The 21,639-nt window shown below is 38.0% G+C and overlaps 2 protein-coding genes across 2 annotated transcripts; both read right to left on the minus strand.

Moving 5' to 3' along the window:
- Nucleotides 1-220: 220 nt before the first annotated feature.
- LOC111231344 (calcium-binding protein 2-like) lies at nucleotides 221-3,338 on the minus strand. Its single transcript, XM_022758403.1, has 8 exons — nucleotides 3,266-3,338; nucleotides 2,966-3,028; nucleotides 2,581-2,707; nucleotides 1,637-1,667; nucleotides 1,300-1,443; nucleotides 998-1,107; nucleotides 473-620; nucleotides 221-302 (listed from the first exon to the last, which is right to left on the minus strand). The coding sequence occupies exons 2-8, from the start codon at nucleotides 3,025-3,027 to the stop codon at nucleotides 274-276; spliced, it is 651 nt and encodes a 216-aa protein (XP_022614124.1). The 5' UTR covers nucleotide 3,028; nucleotides 3,266-3,338; the 3' UTR covers nucleotides 221-273.
- Nucleotides 3,339-7,212: 3,874 nt separating this feature from the next.
- Nucleotides 7,213-14,173, minus strand: LOC111231338 (transmembrane protein 88-like). The gene is made up of 3 exons (XM_022758395.1): nucleotides 13,721-14,173; nucleotides 11,285-11,692; nucleotides 7,213-8,157 (listed from the first exon to the last, which is right to left on the minus strand). Exons 2-3 carry the CDS (start codon nucleotides 11,684-11,686, stop codon nucleotides 7,873-7,875), a joined length of 687 nt encoding a protein of 228 aa, XP_022614116.1. The 5' UTR covers nucleotides 11,687-11,692; nucleotides 13,721-14,173; the 3' UTR covers nucleotides 7,213-7,872.
- Nucleotides 14,174-21,639: the final 7,466 nt, after the last annotated feature.

Consider the following 21,639-nt stretch of genomic DNA (forward strand, 5'->3'; position numbering starts at 1 on the left):
CACTGCAAAAAGTTCATGTATCTACCAAAAGAACACCCTGCTGACAGCTTTCATTGTATTTGATGCCATACAGAATCATTCTCAGTCCATTAGCAATTCATTATTCATACAATTATTACAGAATTAGGCACACATTATGTAGCAGATATCTATACCTACATTTCAAACAGTAGTAACCAACATGGACCACTTGGTAAATAGCTGTTTTTACTATCCATGGAATGATTCAGAAGCGTTTGTGTATTCTGTCCATGTGGCCAGTCTTTTCAGCAGCTAGCGGATGGAGAGCATCATCACGAACTCTGAAGAAGAAAAAGCAGAGCAGGTTCAGACAGGGCTGAGTTTATCTGACTAAAGTGCAAGAACCAATGACATACTATTATTATTATTATTATTATTATTATTATTATGATCCACATCATGAAACACATGCTGTCTACTGTCTGAATGTGCCTCAACTGCTGCTTCCCACCTTCAAAGTCGATGTTTCCATCTGCATTAATGTCCAGCTCCTTAAGGATCTCCTCCAGTTCTCCTTTCTTCAGCTTCTCTCCCAGCATCGACTTCACTGCCTCCTTCATCTCATCCTGGTTGATCTTTCCGTCTCCATCCAGGTCAAACTTTCAAAAACAGGAAGTTATCAAAATGTGACAACAGAAAGAAAGTGGTTGTAATGGGACTATATATGTTGTCGATACAAAATCCCTTCAAAATTGAAAAATGCTGCACAAATAATTTGTTATTTTAAATGGCTTGTATGGAAGCCCACTGGTCAGTGCGTGCTCAAATTAAGACTAATTTAATTTGCCATCATTTATCTAATTTAAACAATGTCAGATGATTTTTTTTCACTCATGGTATCAGATACATTAAACCAGACTTAATTTCTTCATGTTATATGTCAGCTCACATTAATAACATTCAGCTGACTGATCATATCTTTCAACTTGCTCTAATTCAATTACTACAATACCTCTTTCATTATTAACTGACCAACCTGTACGAAGGCAGATTGGAGCTCCTTGAGTCCCAGCATGTCAGCAGTCTCTCCCATCATCCTGGGTCCCATCAGCTCAGTAAAGTCCTCAAAGTCCATTAATCCACCCACTGTGGAGAGGAAAGATGACAGAGGGCAGGAAATAGGGCTCAATAGCAAAAACAGCCAGACAAATTTTCATTTTTTTATGTGAAGAAATAAAGGTCTTCTTCAAATTACAAAAAATTTTAATTCAGTGGTATATTTTATTGCCATTTTTTACTTGTATTAAATCATTTTAAAAATGGCTCTTATTATCTCACTTCTCATCTTTATCTGTTGTACTATCTCCAGCAGCTCCATTTCTGTGGGCATGTATCCCATTGTCCTCATGCACTCAGCCACATCCTTGTAGTTCAGGTAGCCATCTTGGTCGTAGTCAAACTCTTTGAAGGCCTCTTGCAGCTCTGTGAGAAAGTTCAGGGGATCACAGAGACTATGATATTCTAAAATATACAGTAGGCACCAGGTTTGTCTACGTATTTAATCTATGGGGACATCTGTCAATATTGTTGGACAGTTTAAGTAAAATGAATTAAACCTCAGAGGAAAAATCTTTGTTATTTGATATAAGCATTGAGCTATGGCAATGAGACTTACCATCTAACTCAGCCTGAGCCAGTTCTCTTTCCTGCAGAAACATGAATCAAATACATGTTGTAATTTAATATAGTAGGATATTACATAATACCAAAATACCTTGACATCAAGTTGTAATGATACTTATAATGCCTATGATATCAAAGACTTTCAACTACTTTCACATATCAAGAGTATGTATTTGAATTATGCAAGTTAATGAGGTGGACAAAATACAATGTCACAACATACAGAGGGCAGAGGACCATCTTTTGGTGTGCAGAGGAAACTCCTTAGGTGCAGTATACACATGGTCATGAATGAGTTTGGAACGGAAAAGGTAAATATTTTCAAGTTGAATCAACCAAGTGGTTTGGCGGTGCTCTTCATCAGGATAACCCTAATGAAGAGTGACATTAAGCCACAACTAATGAGCTCCTAATGCTGCAGACACACCAGGCTTAGTGATGGCAGCTCCAAAAAGATCAGGAAGAAGACCATAAGCACTCTGACTGACTTCCACCTCACCTCTGAAGTTTTAATGACTGACGTACAGTGCCTTTATTTGATAATGAGCATCAACTGCACTTAGGAATTCCATGCCTTAAGATCTCTATCAAATAAATTATAGATTTGTCGAAGAAAACTTTGAAAATCTCTCAGTGTATGATTGAATTCAAGGTGCATTAAATTTTCAATAAGGAAAAGCTTCATGTTCAGTTGTTAAAATTAAGGGTAAACACAAATTTTATTGAATAAAAATGTGTTTAAATTTGGCAGGGATGTGGGTGTCGCTGCTGAAAGTGACACAAGCTATCACAGATACATTTAAACTGTTTAACTCAGCAGCATCAGCTACAGGTGAAAGGTCACAGCAGAGGTCAGACACCATCATAGCCAAGAAGAGGATCCAGTTTGACTATACAGTACATGTAAATCCCACAATGACGGTGTAAGTTACTTACTGCCCCAAAAACACTGTTGAGCACAGAAGTGTAGACTTTGTTCATACTCTCAGTGCTTTTCTTGGACTTCTTTGATGATTTCTTGGGTGATTCAGAGACTGAACCTGATGGGGAGTCTTTAGCCTTGCTAAAACATAATAAAATCAAACAATAATGCATATTATATATTATCTTGCAAATATAAGACACCCTCTTGATTATATGGCAAATCTGGCTTATACCCCTAAAATAAGGGGGAAAAAAAGAACTTCCAGTGACGCAGTAGTATACTTCTACACTTTGCAGGTCATATATTAAAAGGGTCACCTAAAGCCCACATTTCCAAATTGTATTGTATTTCACACTCACAGGAACTTTTAAAAATACAATGACAGTCTAAATTTACCCGTCTGTTGAGGCTGAGTCGACAGAGGTTGTGGAAGGGGTCCTCTCTCCTGCCTTAGACATGCTGTGGAAGAACAGAGGCTCACACTGTATCCAGAGGTGTTGCACCAAAATATTGTTTTGACCATGGTCAAGAAATATTTTCAGAAATGCTTTTTTTGTATGGAAAAGATGAAGTTGCAAGAAGATTAAAAGCACATTTAAGAAAAAATAATTTGTTTTCTATCATTGCAAATCCTTAATTTCCCAGCTGGCTCCAATATCTTGAATATGAATCCAGTTTCTTCACTAATTTGCTTACCTTAATTCCCTCTCCTAAATGGTGAGAAAAGAAAACAAGAAAGTGAGCAGCACAGCCCTTCTCGTCCTCCTTGAGTAGTGCTACTCTTGTGTTGAGAATGGCTGCACACTATCCTGTCTCTTCTGTTTTTCCATCTCCTCTTGACCTCTTTCCGTCAGAGAAGCTTAACAGGTAATTACCTGGCTAAACATCCAGTTAACGATTAGAAAGCAAAACGTGGAGTGGCTGTGTGCCTGATGTGATCTTTAAGAGGTCACTTTCTACTCAGTCCAACCCCAGCTTTAAATGTCTTTATCTGGAGACTTTTGTAGATGCAACAAGCCTTCAAATTTTAGAGCTTTCACATTAGCCCTTTAACCTTGTAGAGTTGATCTTGGCTCTGATATTAGAAAGTGTTTCTACTGTGATCACTTTATTCAGGTTGTGTTATTGTGAATAATAATATTAAGGACTATAGAATTCATATGGCAGCAATGGCAAACTGAAAAAAGTAAATATAGAATTTATTATATTTGATCACATGCATCATTTCATGTCAGTGCATGCTCTTCTTTTAATGGTCTGACCAATAAGAGATTTGGGGGCTAGTGGTGATTCCTTTAAATTTGGTTGAGGATGAGTTGTGACAGAGATGAGACAGATATTTTACTGTTACTAGTTTTACTACTGTTACTGAACAATAGTCAATAGTCATGATTTTTACAGGCTGTTCACCTCTGTCTGCTTATCTATGATGTTTCAACTCACAGAGAGAATTCTTCTGGACAAAATAAAAATGTATCTAAATTTCTTGAGATGAGAAAATTTAGAAACCCAAAGCTTTGTGCAACAACTTGTTGTTACTTTTTGTCATTTTATTTCAATGACATTTATAATTTTCTGATGTTTAACAGAGTCCATGCTGTATTTCCCTTTTTTATTCTACAGTTGTAAAACACCAGGTAGCCTACAATAGTTTAAATTCACTTTCTCCTGCCATATATTATATTATATTATATTATATTATATTATATTATATTATATTATATTATATTATATTATATTATTAACGTCGCTCAATCTACATCCGGGTGATTTGCATACTCTCGGCGCGGCTCACGTGCGAGTAGGGGACTTTTCACCTGTTCGTCGTGTGCACCGTTAACTGTGCACCGTTACCTGTGCTCAACATTTGTAATACCCGTATATTTACTATTTCTATAGCGTCCTTTTTGAAACCTTTGTGAAACATATCAAGCGCTGCCGGTGAAATGAGCAGGAGACATTTTTTTAAGTTTAGTGAACTTGGCTCGCTGAAAGTCTTCGGTGGCGGACGTCGACCCCTCAACTAGACGGTAAGTCTTCTGCTAAAGAAAAATCTTTTACAAACTATTAACAGCCATTGAAACTAACATTGAAACACTGAAACGTACGCTATTTGTTTCTGCTAACGGTTTTGTGTCGACGTATTTGCGGTTGAAGGTAAAGAAAAGATGCGTTTATAGTTAATTAGCATAACTGACTCGCGGCCTGTTTCAGGAGCTTGAGCCTGACCATGAGTCTCGAGACCATTTCGCTACTCGACAAACAGTCATGCTAAACGCGCAAAGAATGGAAAAAGTAGTTGTCTATTACTAAATGGAAACGCAACAAGATTGCGTTTTATAAGTAAATCCGTGAAATGTGTTAGGGAAATATTATCAAATTAGTTAAATGCCGAGCAGTAGCTCGTTGGATACATTTTGAAAATAGTATCAGTGCGCCTACATAGCTCGTATCTAGACCTGGGAATATGTAGGGCAATAGAAACTAAGGTGTTTACAAACGTTTTGTACCACTCATCTTTCTTACCGAAAGTAATTTTTGGTATAAATGCGATATTAGAATTTCAGGTTTGTACGTTGTTTCACAAGTAATGTTGGTTTAATCTGCAGAGGGCCCGCTGCTGCACCTCCCCCTTTCGGTAAACAATTATGTAATTAGTGTGATTGTCCACCAGATGGCGCCACAGCTCATGTTATTATCACAGTGCAACATGAGGATTATTTTTCCATGTGTTATCTGTGGAAAAATGATCTTAAATGCGGTATATTCGTCGTGTTTTGTTGCTTGACTTTGTTTCGTAGTTGTTTATTATTCCCTTTGTAGCAGTAGTGGCTCTCACAGGCTGTGGAAAAAAATGGGGCATCGTTCGTTGGCAATAGGGCGTCTTGAATTAAGATAGGACAACTAATAGGACATGTTTTTTTTTTGTCTTGCTGGACGTTCACTGCAGCATACAAATTTCACTCCGATTTTTATCCGCTACTCGGAGAAGTTGCGGAAATATAACATATTTATAAAGTCATCAGAGAGATAGTATGGTACTGTACAGTGAAGCCCTTGTACTAGACCAATGAAACAAAAAATTAGAACGTAACTCATTACTTGTTATGCTACATTTATGACAAGTGAAACCTATACAGTGATACATTAAGGGCATTATTGAACGCAAATGTTTATATGAAAACAAAATCTTCATGAAAGTAATCTGCTACGTCACACAGGCAGCAAGGCAAAGCATGATGGGAAATAGGAAGAGTACTAAACAATGAACTTTTGGTTTTAAAATTATGTTGTACGATTCATTGATGAGTTAAAGGTTGTTTGATCACTGTGTTCTACCTAAAAGTGTGTCTCTGCTTATTTCCATCATACCGTAAGGCTGACTCCTATGTGGCTGAATGACCACCCTCTGTTTTCTATGTACAACTCATACTTACCTGGCAGGGGAGATACCATGATCAAGAAGGTGGTTCACCCAGGGCGAGGCTCAGTCATTGCACTCTGGCTGTGCTGACCCATGCGAATTCCCCAAATGTGGGAATCTCGACTGCATAATTTCTGGTAGTGGGGGACTGCGTTCGCGCTCTCCCCTGTATTACTGTTCAATATTAACTCATTCTCAGCTATGCAGACTTTCACCACAAAGGTGCAGTGTTGCTGTAGCAAGTCTTGTCTTCTTAGCCAGCATACTCACTGTACATATGAGGTTCTAGCTATGTGGCTGACACTATAATTCAAAATAAAGCGTAGAAAGGAGAACTACATGAACACAGGAAGGGAATCATATCACAATTATTGCAATTATTGTCATGCACAGGCATATTTAAAGCATGTAGTGTTGTGTGCTGCATGTTCATGAATTCAGTGAAGATAGGTTAAAGTCCTTTTTGCAGTCTGCATCTCCCATTTATAAAGCTTTGGTATTATAGGATAAGGGTTATTAGTAGTGGCTCCCAAAATTTATCTTATGTATGGTTGGAAATCAAAGCAAAGTATAGTCCTGGAGTACAAAGTTATATTCTCATCTTAATGTATTTACATGCTCAGGCCCTCAAAAAGCTCTTCAGACCAATATGAGATGGAAAAATCCCAAACTGCTCATATACATGCAACCTTTTAGTGCTTGCAAATAGACTTTGCTACATTTGAACACGGCCACAAGCCACAAAAGTTGGGAACCACAAGATTGTATCAGTCAAATTTTACCAAATTTTTTTGTACATGTAGTATATAAATTATAATTATGATAGTTTGATTTGTCCTTTCTTTAGTTTAATCTGTTATTCCACTTTTTCACCGCTTGGGGGTGAAATAACCCTGAATTATTGAGGTTTTATGTGCTTTGTCACAAGGTTGGCTTTACTTACATGCACTTCCTAAATTCCTCTAATTATTTTTTCAAACTTGATTTCTCCGGGGACATTCTCCGACAATGGTGACTGTTTTCACGGAATAGCTGTGTAGTTTTTGCAGTACTTGGAAATATTTTTTTAACTGTGCACATTCACATTGGTGTTGGCTTGTACTGAGGCCACTTTGTCGCTCTTAAACTGGGAACAGCCTTTACATAATCCTTTCCTTTTCATAATAGTAGACTCAACCCACCCCACCCCATGCTACTACAGTACAGACATGACTCCAGCTGAATCCAAAAACTTTATTTATAAAAAGCAAAGAATTAAAGAAATTGCAGTCACAGTTTGCTTCACAGAAAACTACTATAGACATAATAACAGTGATGAGGTACAATTATGTTTAGTGTTAATACTTCCTTTGTGAGATGTGCTGTTTTCCTATTTCCTTTTGTTTTATTCAGGAAATTTAAGGTCATATACAGGTCAGATAAGACGCTTTACATTTTTATAACAACACTTGTGTACATCCAATTTGTTCTTTTCTTTAACCCCAGCAATAAGATTTTATCAGGCACCTTTTGTGTGTTTTAAGTAATGGCTAATTGGATCTTGCTGTAAGTTACTGACTTGAAAGTTTTAAAATAGCCAATATGTCCAGTGGAATAATACCAGCAAACACAATTCCTTAGTACAGTGTGTTCAGTTTTTCCTAGCAGTGAATAATTGTTCACTGATGTTAAAGCTCCCATGCTTTAACATCAGTTAGTATAGTAGATAGTAGTAATTATTCATAAGAACGTAGCTTGTCCTCCATTCTCTGGTACGCATTTTGCTGTTTTTACATTTGCCTTTTCTTCCTCAACCCCTACAATCCCTACACCCACCCTTTTGTTCAATTCCCTGTATATACTTCATCTAATGGTCTTCTTCACTTCTATCTTTCGTCTCTCACACCCAGACCTTTCCCTTCCCGCTGCCGTCTGCTCCATCTCGGCCACTGCAGCAGCCAGCGCCCAAGCCACGGTGCTGGGCGGCTGGCAGGTTCTTGTACACGGCCCTGCTGTATGGGATGAAGCACAAGCCCAGCTGGAGGTGTCGGGCCAAGCGACAGTATGCAGCCAGTGCCAGGACCAGCAGAGGGGTCACCAAGAGGAAGCCTACCACCAGTAGAGCCACACAACCTCCATCAGTCAGAAGGTCTGAGCAGTAGGGGGTTGTCCCATGAGGGCGGACCTGCGGAGACGAGAGGAGAAAGACAGCACAGCAGAGGTCAGTTTGTCAACCTTTTGAAACCTTTATTTGACCAGTACAGTAATACATTTTCAGGTCCACTCTCACACAGTTGACCACATTTGCACCTGGAAACTGTCTAATAAAACCCCAGTCTGGTAGGAAAGACCCTGCTCAAGGGCACCTCTGTTTCACTTTCCTCACCCAAATGTATTTTACTGGTCCAGGAATCAAAGCTTCTATTTTAATGTTTTCTGATCTTGTGTTTAGCAGTGCTTAGACAAAACCGTTTTTGCTTTCAGTGAGAGGTGGAAGGTCAGGGGCAGCTGCAGAGCAACAGCTGGCATGCTCTTACTTCAAGACCCTTTGGCAATATAAAATATAATGATATAACAGTGAAGCCACAGCCTTGTTGTGAGAAATCCCTTTAAATAGTACAGCAATAATGCAGGTTTGTCTTTGTGTAGTTCTACTGTTGTCTATTTAGTTTACATTATATAGTCAGATTTGTCATGTCAGGCAAAGAATTTAATATTTGATTATTAATTACATTTATTGTATTTGCTGTATTACTGAGTTGTGTTTTCATGTGTAGATCATCATTCATTTAAATTCTTGTATGAAGTGCTGGGAATAACAGATAAGGAGAGGAGATGACGTACTTTTAGGTGTATGTGTGTATGAAGTGAGGACAGACACCGGTTGGTCGTGTGTGTGTGTGTGTGTGTGTGTGTGTGTGTGTGTGTGTGTGTGTGTGTGTCTCTCTCACACATGAACGTGCTGAATCAGTTGTCCACTAAAAACGGATTTTGACAAAATAATGAAAAAAATTATAATAATGAAAATACTGTATGAACTTACTAAAAACTGCAGCAAACCATCAACTCCATCACTGTGTCAAGTAGATTCAAAGATGTTGAGCAGTACATACTGTATGTCAAAGCATGTGTGCTTGTTGCTGAGCAGTAACACTGGGGGAGTGGGAGAAGAGGAGGTGAAGGGGTCAGGATTTGAGTGTGGGAGAGGAATGGAGAGACAGTGGGCCTGAATCATCCTTATCGCCACATGAAGGATGAAGTGAACATTTGAGTGCACAAAGAAAGTGCCGGGAGTGAAAGGTTTGCAGGACTGACGTAGTTTTGAGGGGAGAAGAGTATTTTTTATAGTAGAGTTCATGTTGATGGGAAAATAGCAAAGCTACTACGAATCCTGTATCTTTTGACAATCAATGATCACTAAGATAAATAAATAATAAAGTTATGGTTTGATTCATCAACTTTTCAAGAGAGAATTGTGCATTAGTTTAGTAGATAATATTTTGCAGGAATCTCACACAGTTGTGAAAGGTCTGAAAATGGTCATTTCCAGATCTTGGTAGTTGCATTACTTGTATAAGGTGAATACTACACATGAGTACAGAGATATTATGATGCTATTCTGATAGATGTAGATTTACAGCTGGCCAGAAAGGAATACCAGCTGGAGAGAGAGCGTTAAACACTGAGGGAAGGAGTTACGGAAAGAGTAAGCAAGGAAGAGAGATGGTTTACACTGCAGAAAACAGGTTTAAAAAAGTAAAGGGTAAAAGGATGGTGCAGGGGAGCTTTGTGGGTAGGACTTGTAATGGATAAGACTCTCACCAGTATGCCCATGTTCGTTTGGTTGGGCCTCATGTATGGCTCCAGATCTAAGCCAGGCTTTGCAGAGTAAGCCCTTTAAGATAGTGTTTGTTTTTGCTCATGAAGTATTGCGCTGTGTGCGTCTCTGGACGACTGTTGTAAACAGAAGTCCGTTAAATATCTTAAAAGTGTGCTCAGTGTAGCCTGCTCAATTTAAGGATCCCTAAATACTTAACCCACGTTTCTTTCTCTACTTTTCTTCTCACCCTTTTTTTCTCTTGATTTCTCCCCCTCTCTCCATCCTCCCAGGTCCTGGTTAATCCCTCTCTAAGCTGCTGTCACATGAGGTCTAACTGTGAGAGAGCAGGAGAACAGAGAGAATCCTGATCTCTTCGGTCAGTAAGGAGGTCCTTGGCCTACAGAAATGCCATTGGTATGCATTAAAAATCTTTGAACCATGATGACTTTTTGGCGTAGTCCAGGATAAAACCTACCGCTCAAATAGGTTATTTTGAGTTAGATATAAAAACTTTTCCTTGTTTTCATCACACAGTCTGTGCAATTTCATTTTTTGTCTGATCTTTTTTTTTTTTTAGTTTTTTTTTAAATCCCCAACTTGCTACCAAACAGTCTTAAAGGTTTTGTGCTCTCACGTCTGGCTCCCTAGACTCCTGACCCCTTGCCCCCCTCTAGTTCACCCATCTTTTCAACATCTGAGAAAACTTAAGACTTATCTGATTATGAAACCCCTCATTGCTGACTGATCTAAACCCCACCCTCAGCCCCAGGCAGAACTATTTCAAACTTTTGGATCATAGTTATAAGATTAGGACTTTCAGGCCTTTCATAAAAACATGGCTGTAGCTATCTCCCTGTTCTGCTCATCATTTGTTTAGATGTAGCAAATGTGTGTGTAAATATTTATTCTTAATAACATGCAAGCACATTTTCTCTCTCACATTGAAGAGCACTACTCTGGTTTTAAATGTCTGTGAGATAGTCATATATATTCCCTTTGCTGCTAATAAAATGAAGGCTTGGTAATATTTTCTGAGAGCAAATACGTAATGTCAGTGGGTAAATTGTGTCTCATTGCAAAAGTGCTGTAGAATAACAAATTCCTGCACAAACATTTCTATGCTCTCATTTAGTACAGTATGACACAGGACAGATGGGAAGCCTCCAGTTTGCGCATGGCCAGTGTACGTAAACGATAATGTGATATGCGTTTTCAGGTGTGATATTATGGACAGAGATTATTTCTGATACGGAGCTAAAACAGTCATCTGGACGAAGATCATTTTCATTTTAAAACACCACTTTAGTGTAGTAGTGTGGACGTAGCCTTAACCAGCTCGAGTGTGAAAGATCACTGGCCATTTGTGGATGAGTATGAGGCAGAGCCTAGCAGAAAAAGAGCTTTCACACTGAAATGAAATCAGAATCCTTCAACATGCATACAGTGCTTACACTCCCTGATCCACCCCCTCCCCTGCCTCCCCCTTTCTTACTGTAGAGTGGCAGAGGAAGCCAAACACCACCATGACAGTCGCTGGCGTCAGGATGGTACCAAACACCAGTCCAGCAAGGCAGGCGTTGATCGTGGCGATCACCAGGTTCTGAGCCGTCACCAGTACGGAGCATGCCCAGCAGTCCAGGGACCCCCTCAGCTCCAGAGGAGCTTCACTGCCCCCACCACCACTCTCAGCTGCAGAATAAGGAGGAGGTACGACCACACGTGAAGGTGTCTCTCTCCCTCCACCCACAGCCATGGTGGAGGCCAGAGAGTTGGAGTGGTGGAGATGCTGGTGGTGGTTGGTGTGATGATGATGGTGGTGATGAGGCGGCAGTTCCTCAGACAGGTCCAAGACCTGGTGATGGGCCCCCTTCTCCAGAGTACCAGTCATACTCATAGTGAACTGTGGGCAGAAAATTTAAGGCATTAGTAGTTAGGAGATGGAAATAGGAATGACACGGTCAACAGTATTGCCATTGTAGATTTTTTGAAACTGTTGGATCAGCCCTTAATTACGTGTTTGTTGACTATATTTGAAGAGAATTGATTAGTACAGTTGTCTGATTGTGGTAGTTACACAGCACTTCTGAACCCAACTAATTTTCACTCCTCAAAGGCTTAGAGACCTTGGGTTCACTAAGGGGTTTTATCTGCCAGGAAGCTTGCCCTGTGTGATGTTGTGTGTGGGGCGATGATTATCAGAGCTGATTGGCCAAAAGGAAAGGGGACAATAATTGGTATATGTAGTTTATGTAGTAGAGAGATGAAGGCTAACTGGCATCAGTCTGTTATCATTTTTATTTTTTCTCTCAAATAACGGCATTAGTCTAAAGAATCTAGTATCTCTATAATTTAAAGACAAGACATAGAAACACTTGATAATTAATTCATCAATAAGCAATGGCATCATAAGCAAAGTGTTTAATATAAGATGTGATTATGGCACAACACTGGTTGCTTAATTTACCTTTTGTCTTTCAAGTTCAGTTTGTCAAAATTCATAATTTAGAATCCGAGGTCCTCCATGCTTTGATCCAAGGTAATTTGTATTCGCTCTGTGTAAGGACAGATTTTATGTGGTGCACAGCTGTGTCTGGTACAGGATATCCTCACTTCTCAAAGGTCAGGAGACGTTGTTGCCTCAGCCAGACGGGACAACTCTGACTAACAGGGCCAGGTCAGCAGCCAGAAAAACTACAGCAATGGAAAAATCCCGGTGTGGATTATCTAGTCAACCTGTCAGTCTTTACTTTTAGCCAACACAATAGACAGTGACAGGTATATGCAATCATTAATTGTTGATTTGAAGATATTTTGCTTTTAAAGGGTGATGCATGAATAAGTATCTGATATTGCAATGACGGCAAATCTCTCATAATTTGATTGCTGAAGACATTGTCATTACTATTGAAGAATCTTATTTGCTAACTGTGAACAGATGTGTAGTAAGTGTACAACACCACGATGCTCTGATGTGCAATAATCTGTTGCTGTAGTGTAAGGACCAACAGAGGACTACACCTGTGGTGATGGTGGTGGTGCATGATTAGTCATATTTTTAACAAAATAAAAATAATGTGTAATTTATGTGAACAACAGAAGTTGCTGCTGTTGCTGAGATTTTTTATTTTCAGTTGTTAATTGTTAAATGTTGGGTCTGGTATTTATATAAGATGGAATGGAATTACTTTAAGTTTAAACATAAAAAAATCAAGTTGCGCTTCTATTTCACACTCGCTGGATATTGGCAGTGATAGAGGAAGACATTATTTATGATGCTGTCCTGGGTGCTTTAACCTTGTTTATTTTACATTTCTGTGTCCCATTGTTGTCCCAAGTGTTGTTGTAAGGTGGAAGGTCACACAGGAAGGACTGGCAGGAAAGTGTATGTGTAGACGCATGTGTGTGTGAGATGACTCACAGTGCCCCTTACTGAAAATACATTTAGGTGCTCCACCCATTTTACTCAATGTTATTGTTTGAATAGCATTTTTTTGAATAACACGTCATGTCATTGTTTGACCCAAATTAAGGAATTTTAATTCTGAGAATATTGTGCAATGAAGTAAATGTAGTTGCAACATAGTGGTATGTAGCCACTCAATACGTCGTCTTGATTTAATTTTCAAACTCCTGTCACAGTGTGTATACCGTCATGTGCGTGCTGAGCTAGTTTTTACAGTGTTATCATGCTTGGATTATGCAGGGAGATTTCCTATTGTCTAGTCTATCTATTACTCTATTGTCTGGAACAAAGCAGCTACAGCAATTAATTCTATTTTTCTCAGACCTTTTTGAGTTGTTTATGTTGAACATCAGAAGTACATAAGCTCTTGTAAGTCTTTTTAACTGTAATCAATTGTGTGAAGATGTCAAGGAGTGGGTCAATCATAATATGATTTAAATGTTTCTGAGCTGCTCTCGTACTCACATTGTGCTGTGGGGCCCGGTGGACCTCTTGCTGTTCCTCCTCCAGATTGTTGCTGCTATTCTCACCTCGTCTCAAGACCACTTCTGTCCGGTCAGTCCACCAAACACACGTTTTCCCCCTCACACTTCAATAAAGCTCTCTTAGTTTCCCCTTTTGTGCCTTCAACTCTCGACTCCTCTGTCTAGGAACAGGGTTACGTTTCCCCCCCTTCCTCGTGTGAGGTTTGAAAGAGCTTTTGGTGTGTTATCTATTTAGTAGTGGTATGCTGGTATGTTGGCTTCCTGCAGCTCTGCTCTCCTGCTGCTTTTTCTCTCCACTATCCAGAGTTGTCAGTGGAGCTGATAGTGTCTGTTTTCTTTTCCACATGCAACATCCAATTCCTGTTCTGCTGTGATGAAGTTGTAGCGTAGAGGTGCTGCTTCCTCGGCTGCTGAAAGCAGTTCAACTAACAATTGCTGTAGTCATTGTCTTAAGTATGTCAAACTTCTATTGGTCTACCCTCCTATTTTTACTCCCCTCCATCTGAGTTCACAGTGTTGTCTCTCTTTCCCTCCCTCCTCCCGTGCTCCCTTCATCCATCCCACTTTCTCTCCACCCACCAGGCTTATCAGCCCCCCTGCCTTTCTACAACAACTCCTCTCAGCACATGTATTTCCACACTCGTATCCAAGACATGTTATACCCCCCTTTGCCCTGCCCTTGTTGCAGTGGGGGCTGGGTGTTGTGTGTTGGGGGTCAGAGTGAGGGGGCTTGCCTGATAAGTTGAGGTTCAGGAGAGCAGAAAATGAGGGGGGAGGGCAGCAGAGACAGACTTTGTGTGTTAAGAGTAGTAGAGAAGAGATACCATGGTGCTGAACACATTGGCTCTACTCTTCAGGTTGTCTATTTGTTGAATAAATGTCCAAAAGAGCTGCCTTTTTTGCATTTAAGATTTAATTTATTTTAATAGTTTGACATTATACAAGAAAGCAAATAGTATAAATATGGCATAGCTAAATAAAAATCAAATGGTCACCTGGGTGTCATGTTTGCCAATTGTATCCTCTCAAACTAAAACCAGGTGTTAGTGGCTGTTAGTTGGTTTTTTGTCCAGTTTGAAAGGGGCTTAAGATGTTGCACTTTTGAATATACTGTATGTCAGAAAATTATACCAGATTTGGCTAATTTTACTTTGTATATCAGTTACCCAGGCAGTCAATTTTTTGAAAGAAGTAGTCTGTCATAAATTCAATCCACTGTAAATATGCTGGTGGCTTTGTGGGCTCTTCCACTTACATAAAATAACCCTGGATGCGACAATAAAAACTGTTACTGCTAACCCAAACTCTGTGTTGATAATGCCGTGTCGGCATGAAAGATTTATCCCATAACAGACACATTTTTGGGGGTTCTAGTAGAGGAACACTCCCACAGAACATGTAGGAATGTGCCCACTTCCTTCTTACATTTCGAACATTTATTATCTTGGGTTAAGCCAATTTTAAACAATTTCAGGGGTGTAACATAATATCTATGTCCAATTCTATAATGGATGAACTTGCATCCCCTGTTTATGTTCTTCTGTTTATACATTTGAGCTCACATCCTGCAATAAATCATTTCTAATCTCACTATTAGCATCCCTTTGCCCTATTAGTCTCTGGCTTTTGCAAGTTTTAGTTTTAGTTTTAGAATTTGAGGGTTTTTTTATGTATAAAAACAAAGTGTAATATACTTTTTCAAGACTTTTTAAAAAAAGTCTTGAACCATATTCTGTTCTTCCTTTTACAACAACAGCATTTTAAGTGTATACTGTAGAAAGCCCCACTCCACCCTATCAAACACCTTTTGGGCATCCAAGTAGAGGGGAGCAACTGGCATGCTTTCATCATGATTAAGCAACATAAGGTGTAGAAGACTTCTCATATTGTCCGAAGACGACCTTCCCTTTATAAAACCAGCTTGATCTGAGTGTAGTAGGTGTGTTAGAATCTTTCCAGCCTCATAGATAGAACTATTGTCAGGATCTTTTAATCTACATTGATCAAACTAACAGGTCTAAAACTTCCTGGGTCTGTGGGATCCTTCTTTTGTTTGCAATCGAGAAATCAAAGCATCATTAAATGTTTCTGTTAGTTACCCTGGTGAAAGTGATTCTTCATAAACAGTTGTTAGAATAGAAGATATAGAATAGAAAGTTTGTTTAAGATAAGATATTCCTTTATTAGTCCCACAGTGGTGAAATTTCTCGCATCACAGCAGCAAAGTGGACAGTACAAGAAAGAAAAACAGATTGCCAAATGACAAGAACCATACTCAAAGAAGATAAATAATAGAATAGAATAGAATAAAATATAATATGTACAATTAAATACTAAATATACAAGATAAAAAATACAAAAAGTAGCAGCAGATGACTTGGTGGATTGTCAGTCTTTGGTGTGTAAGGTCACTGAGTGCAGTGTTTGTTGTAAAGTCTGACAGCAGCAGGAAGGAAAGACCTGCGGTATCTCTCCTTCACACACCGTGGGTGCAGCAGCCTCTTACTGAAGAAGCTGCTAAGTGCTGTCAGAGTGTCATGCATGGGGTGGGAGATGTTGTCCAACAGGGAGGATAACTTAACCATCATCCTCCTGTTGCCCACTACCTCGACTGGGTCCAGGGGGCATCCCAGTACAGAGCTGGTCTTCTTGATCGGTTTGTTGAGCCTTTTCCTGTCAGCGGTGGAGATGGTATAACTGGCCTCATTTTGGTGTAACTGTCTAGCAAACAGCGGCACATTTGTTTAATTGTCGGTCTAATGTCTGAGATTCAAGATCCTTTACCATTTTTCTCTCCCTTTTTTCCTACTGGATTAGGCTGTGACCTTTCCTCTTATATCATCTTAAGAGGCTTCCCAGACTGTCTCAGCCTTATCTGTCGACCCATTGTTTTACTGGAATAAATTCTCCCAACTCCTCTTCTACTAAGTCACTGAATTCTGGGTCCACAGCCTCCACCTATTTTCTGTACCCACACACAGCAGCATGATCTGTCTCTATTACGCAATCAGAAACACTCACCACCAAATCCTTGCTTATCAAAAAATAATCTGTCCTGGAGATGATTTTTCTTAAACTTTAATGCATATTTCTTCTCTCTCGGGTTGGCAAGCCTCCAAATATCTATCAATCCAAGATCCATCATGAGTAGTTTCATTCAAATGTTGCTTTAGTTTAAGTGTTGAGTGGAGCAGGATTGGTTACTGCAGCAATCTTCAAACAATAAATTAGGTGAATTAGAGTTCAGCTCAGCTATTTAAGGCAGATGATTCAAGATGCACTGTGAGAAAATTGATTGATCATTGCTGATTTTTTCTTCACTAAAGGACTGTTTTTTTAAACACTGCAGTGGAATTTTTCTTTATCTTGGCTACATTTTACTACTGTTTTTAGGTGATTTAATGCAAGATTGTTGGTAATCATAGGTTCTATTTAAGGTCATTCTTGTTAGGCAAGTGTTTCATTTCATACAGGCATTGCTCTGTATACAAGTTATTAGAGTAAGAGTGATTTTTTTTTTTTTCCCACTTGCATCAGTGGCCTTTAACTCCACCATCATCAAGAAACTTTGAACAGTGTTTTGGAAGAACAGCACCCTCGTCCTGTTGTATGCTGTAAAGAAATCTGAAAGAGACTAAGGATACTTTAGTATATGTAGTGTACATTGCTGTTTTTTTTTTTTTGTTTGTTTTTTTACTGTTGTCATTCCGCATGTTGTTTTTTATTGTTCTTCTTCTCTTCAAATTGCCTAGTACCTAAAATATATACGGTACTGTAGAAGAACAAGTACAGTCACATTTTCAGAATTGTGGCATCCATTTGATACCAAAGTATCAGTTCTCTCGACATCCCTGCCAGATTCACAGTCTCTTGCTCCTACTGTGTATTAGATTAGAGTTGCTTACTCCAACTTCTAAATACAGATATTATTAAGGACAGAGCAAAGCTAGAGCAATAATTTAAAAAGATAATAAATAATAATAATGATGAGCTTTATTAGATAGATAGATTATTTCTCCCCTAGCGGAAATTCAGGTGTCTAGCAGCTCATAAGTAATAATGATTAATAATAAACAATAATAATTAAATTAATCCAGTTTATGAGCCACGTCCTTTGGCTCAGGTGTCATACAGCCTGATGGCAGTGGGAACAAAGGATCTCCTGAACCTTTCTATTCTGTAGCGCAGCGAGATGAGAGACTTAATGTCCAGTGTAGCTGTTTCTTTGACCTGCCAGAATGTTGTGGAGAGGGTGGTTGGTATTGTCCAAGATGGCCTCTGTCTCAGTCCTGAGTACGTCCAGACTCCTGCCAAGAACGCACCAAACATTTTAGACCGGCTTGTCCAGTCTCCTTTTTTTCATGGCGGAAATGCTGCTGCCCCAGCAGACTGCAGCCTAAGAAAACTACACTGTAAGATACTGATTCTGAAGGCGTAAAAACATCGTAGTATATAGTGAGTCATAGACGTCATAGTATGTCATAAAAACATGAGATTATATTAAGCTAAAGATAAATAGTACATAGTATACAGTAATAGTACATAGTATAAATATGTATATATATATATATATATATATATATATTTTATATTAGGCATAAAAATGTCAAAAAACGTCATGGCATAGTAAGGCACTAAACGTCATAGTACAGTATGGCATAAAAATGTCAAAAAAGTCACAGTATAGTAAGGCATAAAACGACATTGTATAGTATGGCATAAAAATGTCAAAAACCGTCATATGTAGTAAGGCATAAAATGACATAATTGTGTTGTTATAGTATAGTATGGCATAAAACGTCAAATAAACATAGTATATCAAGGCATAAAAGGTCATAAAAACGTCATACTATGGCAAGGCATCAGCTGAAATACTATTGTGAGGCATAATAATGCCAAAAAAACGTCATAGTATGGCATAAAACGTCAGAAAAACATCATAGTATATTAAGGCATAAAAGGTCATAAAAACGTCATAGTATGGTAAGGGATACAACGACATAGTAAAGTAAGGTCTAAAAATACCAAAAAACGTCATAGTACAGTATTGGCATATAAGTCAGAAAAACATCATAGTATAGTATGGCATAAAACGACATACTGTATAATATGGCATAAAAATGTAAAAAAACGTCACAGTATACTAAGGCATGAAACGACATAGTATGATATGGCATAAAAATGTTATAGTATGGTAAAACATCAACTCAAATAGTATTGTAAGGCATAAAAATGCCAAAAAACGTCACAGTATAGTATGGCATAAAACGTCAGAAAAACATCATAGTATAGTATGGCATAAAAGGTCATAAAAACGTCATAGTATGGTAAGGGATACAACGACATAGTAAAGTAAGGTCTAAAAATACCATAAACCGTCATAGTATAATATGGCATAAAAATGCCAAAAAACGTCATAGTATAGTATGGCATAAAACGTAAAAAAAAACATCATAGTATATTAAGGCATAAAAGGTCATAAAAACGTCATAGTATGGTAAGGGATACAACGACATAGTAAAGTAAGGTCTAAAAATACCATAAACCGTCATAGTATAATATGGCATAAAAATGCCAAAAAACGTCATAGTATAGTATGGCATAAAACGTAAAAAAAAACATCATAGTATATTAAGGCATAAAAGGTCATAAAAACGTCATAGTATGGTAAGGGATACAACGACATAGTAAAGTAAGGTCTAAAAATACCAAAAAACGTCATAGTATAGTATGGCATAAAACGTCAGAAAAACATCAAAGTATAGTATGGCATAAAACGACATAGTATGATATGGCATAAAAATGTAAAAAAACATCACAGTATAGTAAGGCATAAAACGACATAGTATGATATGGCATAAAAATGTTATAGTATGGTAAAGCATCAACTCAAATAGTATTGTAAGGCATAAAAATGCCAAAAAACGTCATAGTATAGTATGGCATAAAACGTCAAAAAAAACATCGTAGTATATTAAGGCATAAAAGGTCATAAAAACATCATAGTATGGTAAGGGATACAACAACATAGTAAAGTAAGGTCTAAAAATACCAAAAGACGTCATAGTATAATATGGCATAAAAATGCCATAAAACGTCTTAGTATAGTATGGCATAAAACGTCAAAATGAACATCATAGTATATTAAGGCATAAAAGGTCATAAAAACGTCATAGTATGGTAAGGGATACAACAACATAGTAAAGTAAGGCCTAAAAATACCAAAAAACGTCATAGTACAGTATGGCATAAAATGTCAGAAAAACATCATAGTGTAGTAAGGCATAAAAGACATAATATAGTAAGGCATTAAATGTTATAGTAAGGCATAAAAATGTCAAAAAACGTCACAATATAGTAAGGCATAAAACGACATAAAAACGTCATACTATGGCAAGGCATCAGCTGAAATACTATTGTGAGGCATAAAAATGCCAAAAAAACGTCATGGTATATAGTATGGCATAAAACGTCAGAAAAACATCATAGTATATTAAGGCATAAAAGGTCATAAAAACATCATACTATGGCAAGGGATACAACGACATAGTAAAGTAAGGTCTAAAAATACCAAAAAACATCATAGTATAATATGACATAAAAATGCCAAAAAATGTCATAGTATAGTATGGCATAAAACGTCAGAAAAACATCATAGTATATTAAGGCATAAAAGGTCATAAAAACGTCATAGTATGGTAAGGGATACAACGACATAGTAAAGTAAGGCCTAAAAATACCAAAAAACGTCATAGTACAGTATGGCATAAAATATCAGAAAAACATCATAGTTTATTAAGGCATAAAACGACATAGTATAGTGAGGCAAAAAAATGTCAAGAAACGTCAAAGTAAATTAAGGTACTAAATGTTATAGTGAGACATAAAAATGTCAAAAAACGTCACAGTATAGTAAGGCATAAAACGACATAGTATAGTAAGGCACTAAATGTTATAGTATGGCATAAAACATCAAAAAAGCATAGTATATTAAGGCATAAAAGGTCATAAAAACGTCATACTATGGCAAGGAATCAGCTGAAATACTATTGTGAGGCATAAAAATGCCCAAAAAAACATCATGGTATAGTATGGCATAAAACGTCAGAAAAACATCATAGTATATTAAGGCATAAAATGTCATAAAAACATCATACTATGGCAAGGGATACAACGACATAGTAAAGTAAGGTCTAAAAATACCAAAAAAACGTCATAGTACAGTATGGCATAAAATATCAGAAAAACGTCATAGTTTATTAAGGCATAAAACGACATAGTATAGTAAGGCATAAAAATGTCAAAAACCGTCATAGTGTAGTAAGGCATAAAACGACATAATATAGTAACGCACTAAATGTTATAGTAAGGCATAAAAATGTCAAAAAATGTCATAGTATAGTAAGGCATAGAACGACATAGTATAGTGAGGCATAAAAATGTCAAGAAACGTCAAAGTAAAGTAAGGTACTTAATGTTATAGTGAGACATAAAAATGTCAAAAAACGTCACAGTATAGTAAGGCATAAAACGACATAGTATGATATGGCATAAAAATATTATAGTATGGTAAAGCATCAACTCACATAGTATATTAAGGCACAAAAATGCCAAAAAACATCATAGTATATTAAGGCGTAAAAGGTCATAAAAACGTCATACTATAGCAAGGGATACAATGACATTGTTACGGCCGCTACTCTGGCCACTTTTGTTGTGTTTACTTTTTCTGTCTGCCAGGCTGCCTGCCGAGCGGCCTGCTCCTGTCCCCACGGATGCTCCACCCTCTCTTGCCTAATTGGTGCGGTGTGTTTGCAGCTGGCCAATCCCTGCCGCCCAATCAGGAACACCCAGCTATAAAGCTCCGGCCCGTCTGTCAGTCGTGGCAGCTGACTGTTA

The sequence above is a fragment of the Seriola dumerili genome, unplaced genomic scaffold (assembly GCF_002260705.1).
Source record: "Seriola dumerili isolate Sdu_G_001 unplaced genomic scaffold, Sdu_1.0 BDQW01000295.1, whole genome shotgun sequence".
In the NCBI taxonomy this organism is placed as follows: Eukaryota; Metazoa; Chordata; class Actinopteri; order Carangiformes; family Carangidae; genus Seriola; species Seriola dumerili.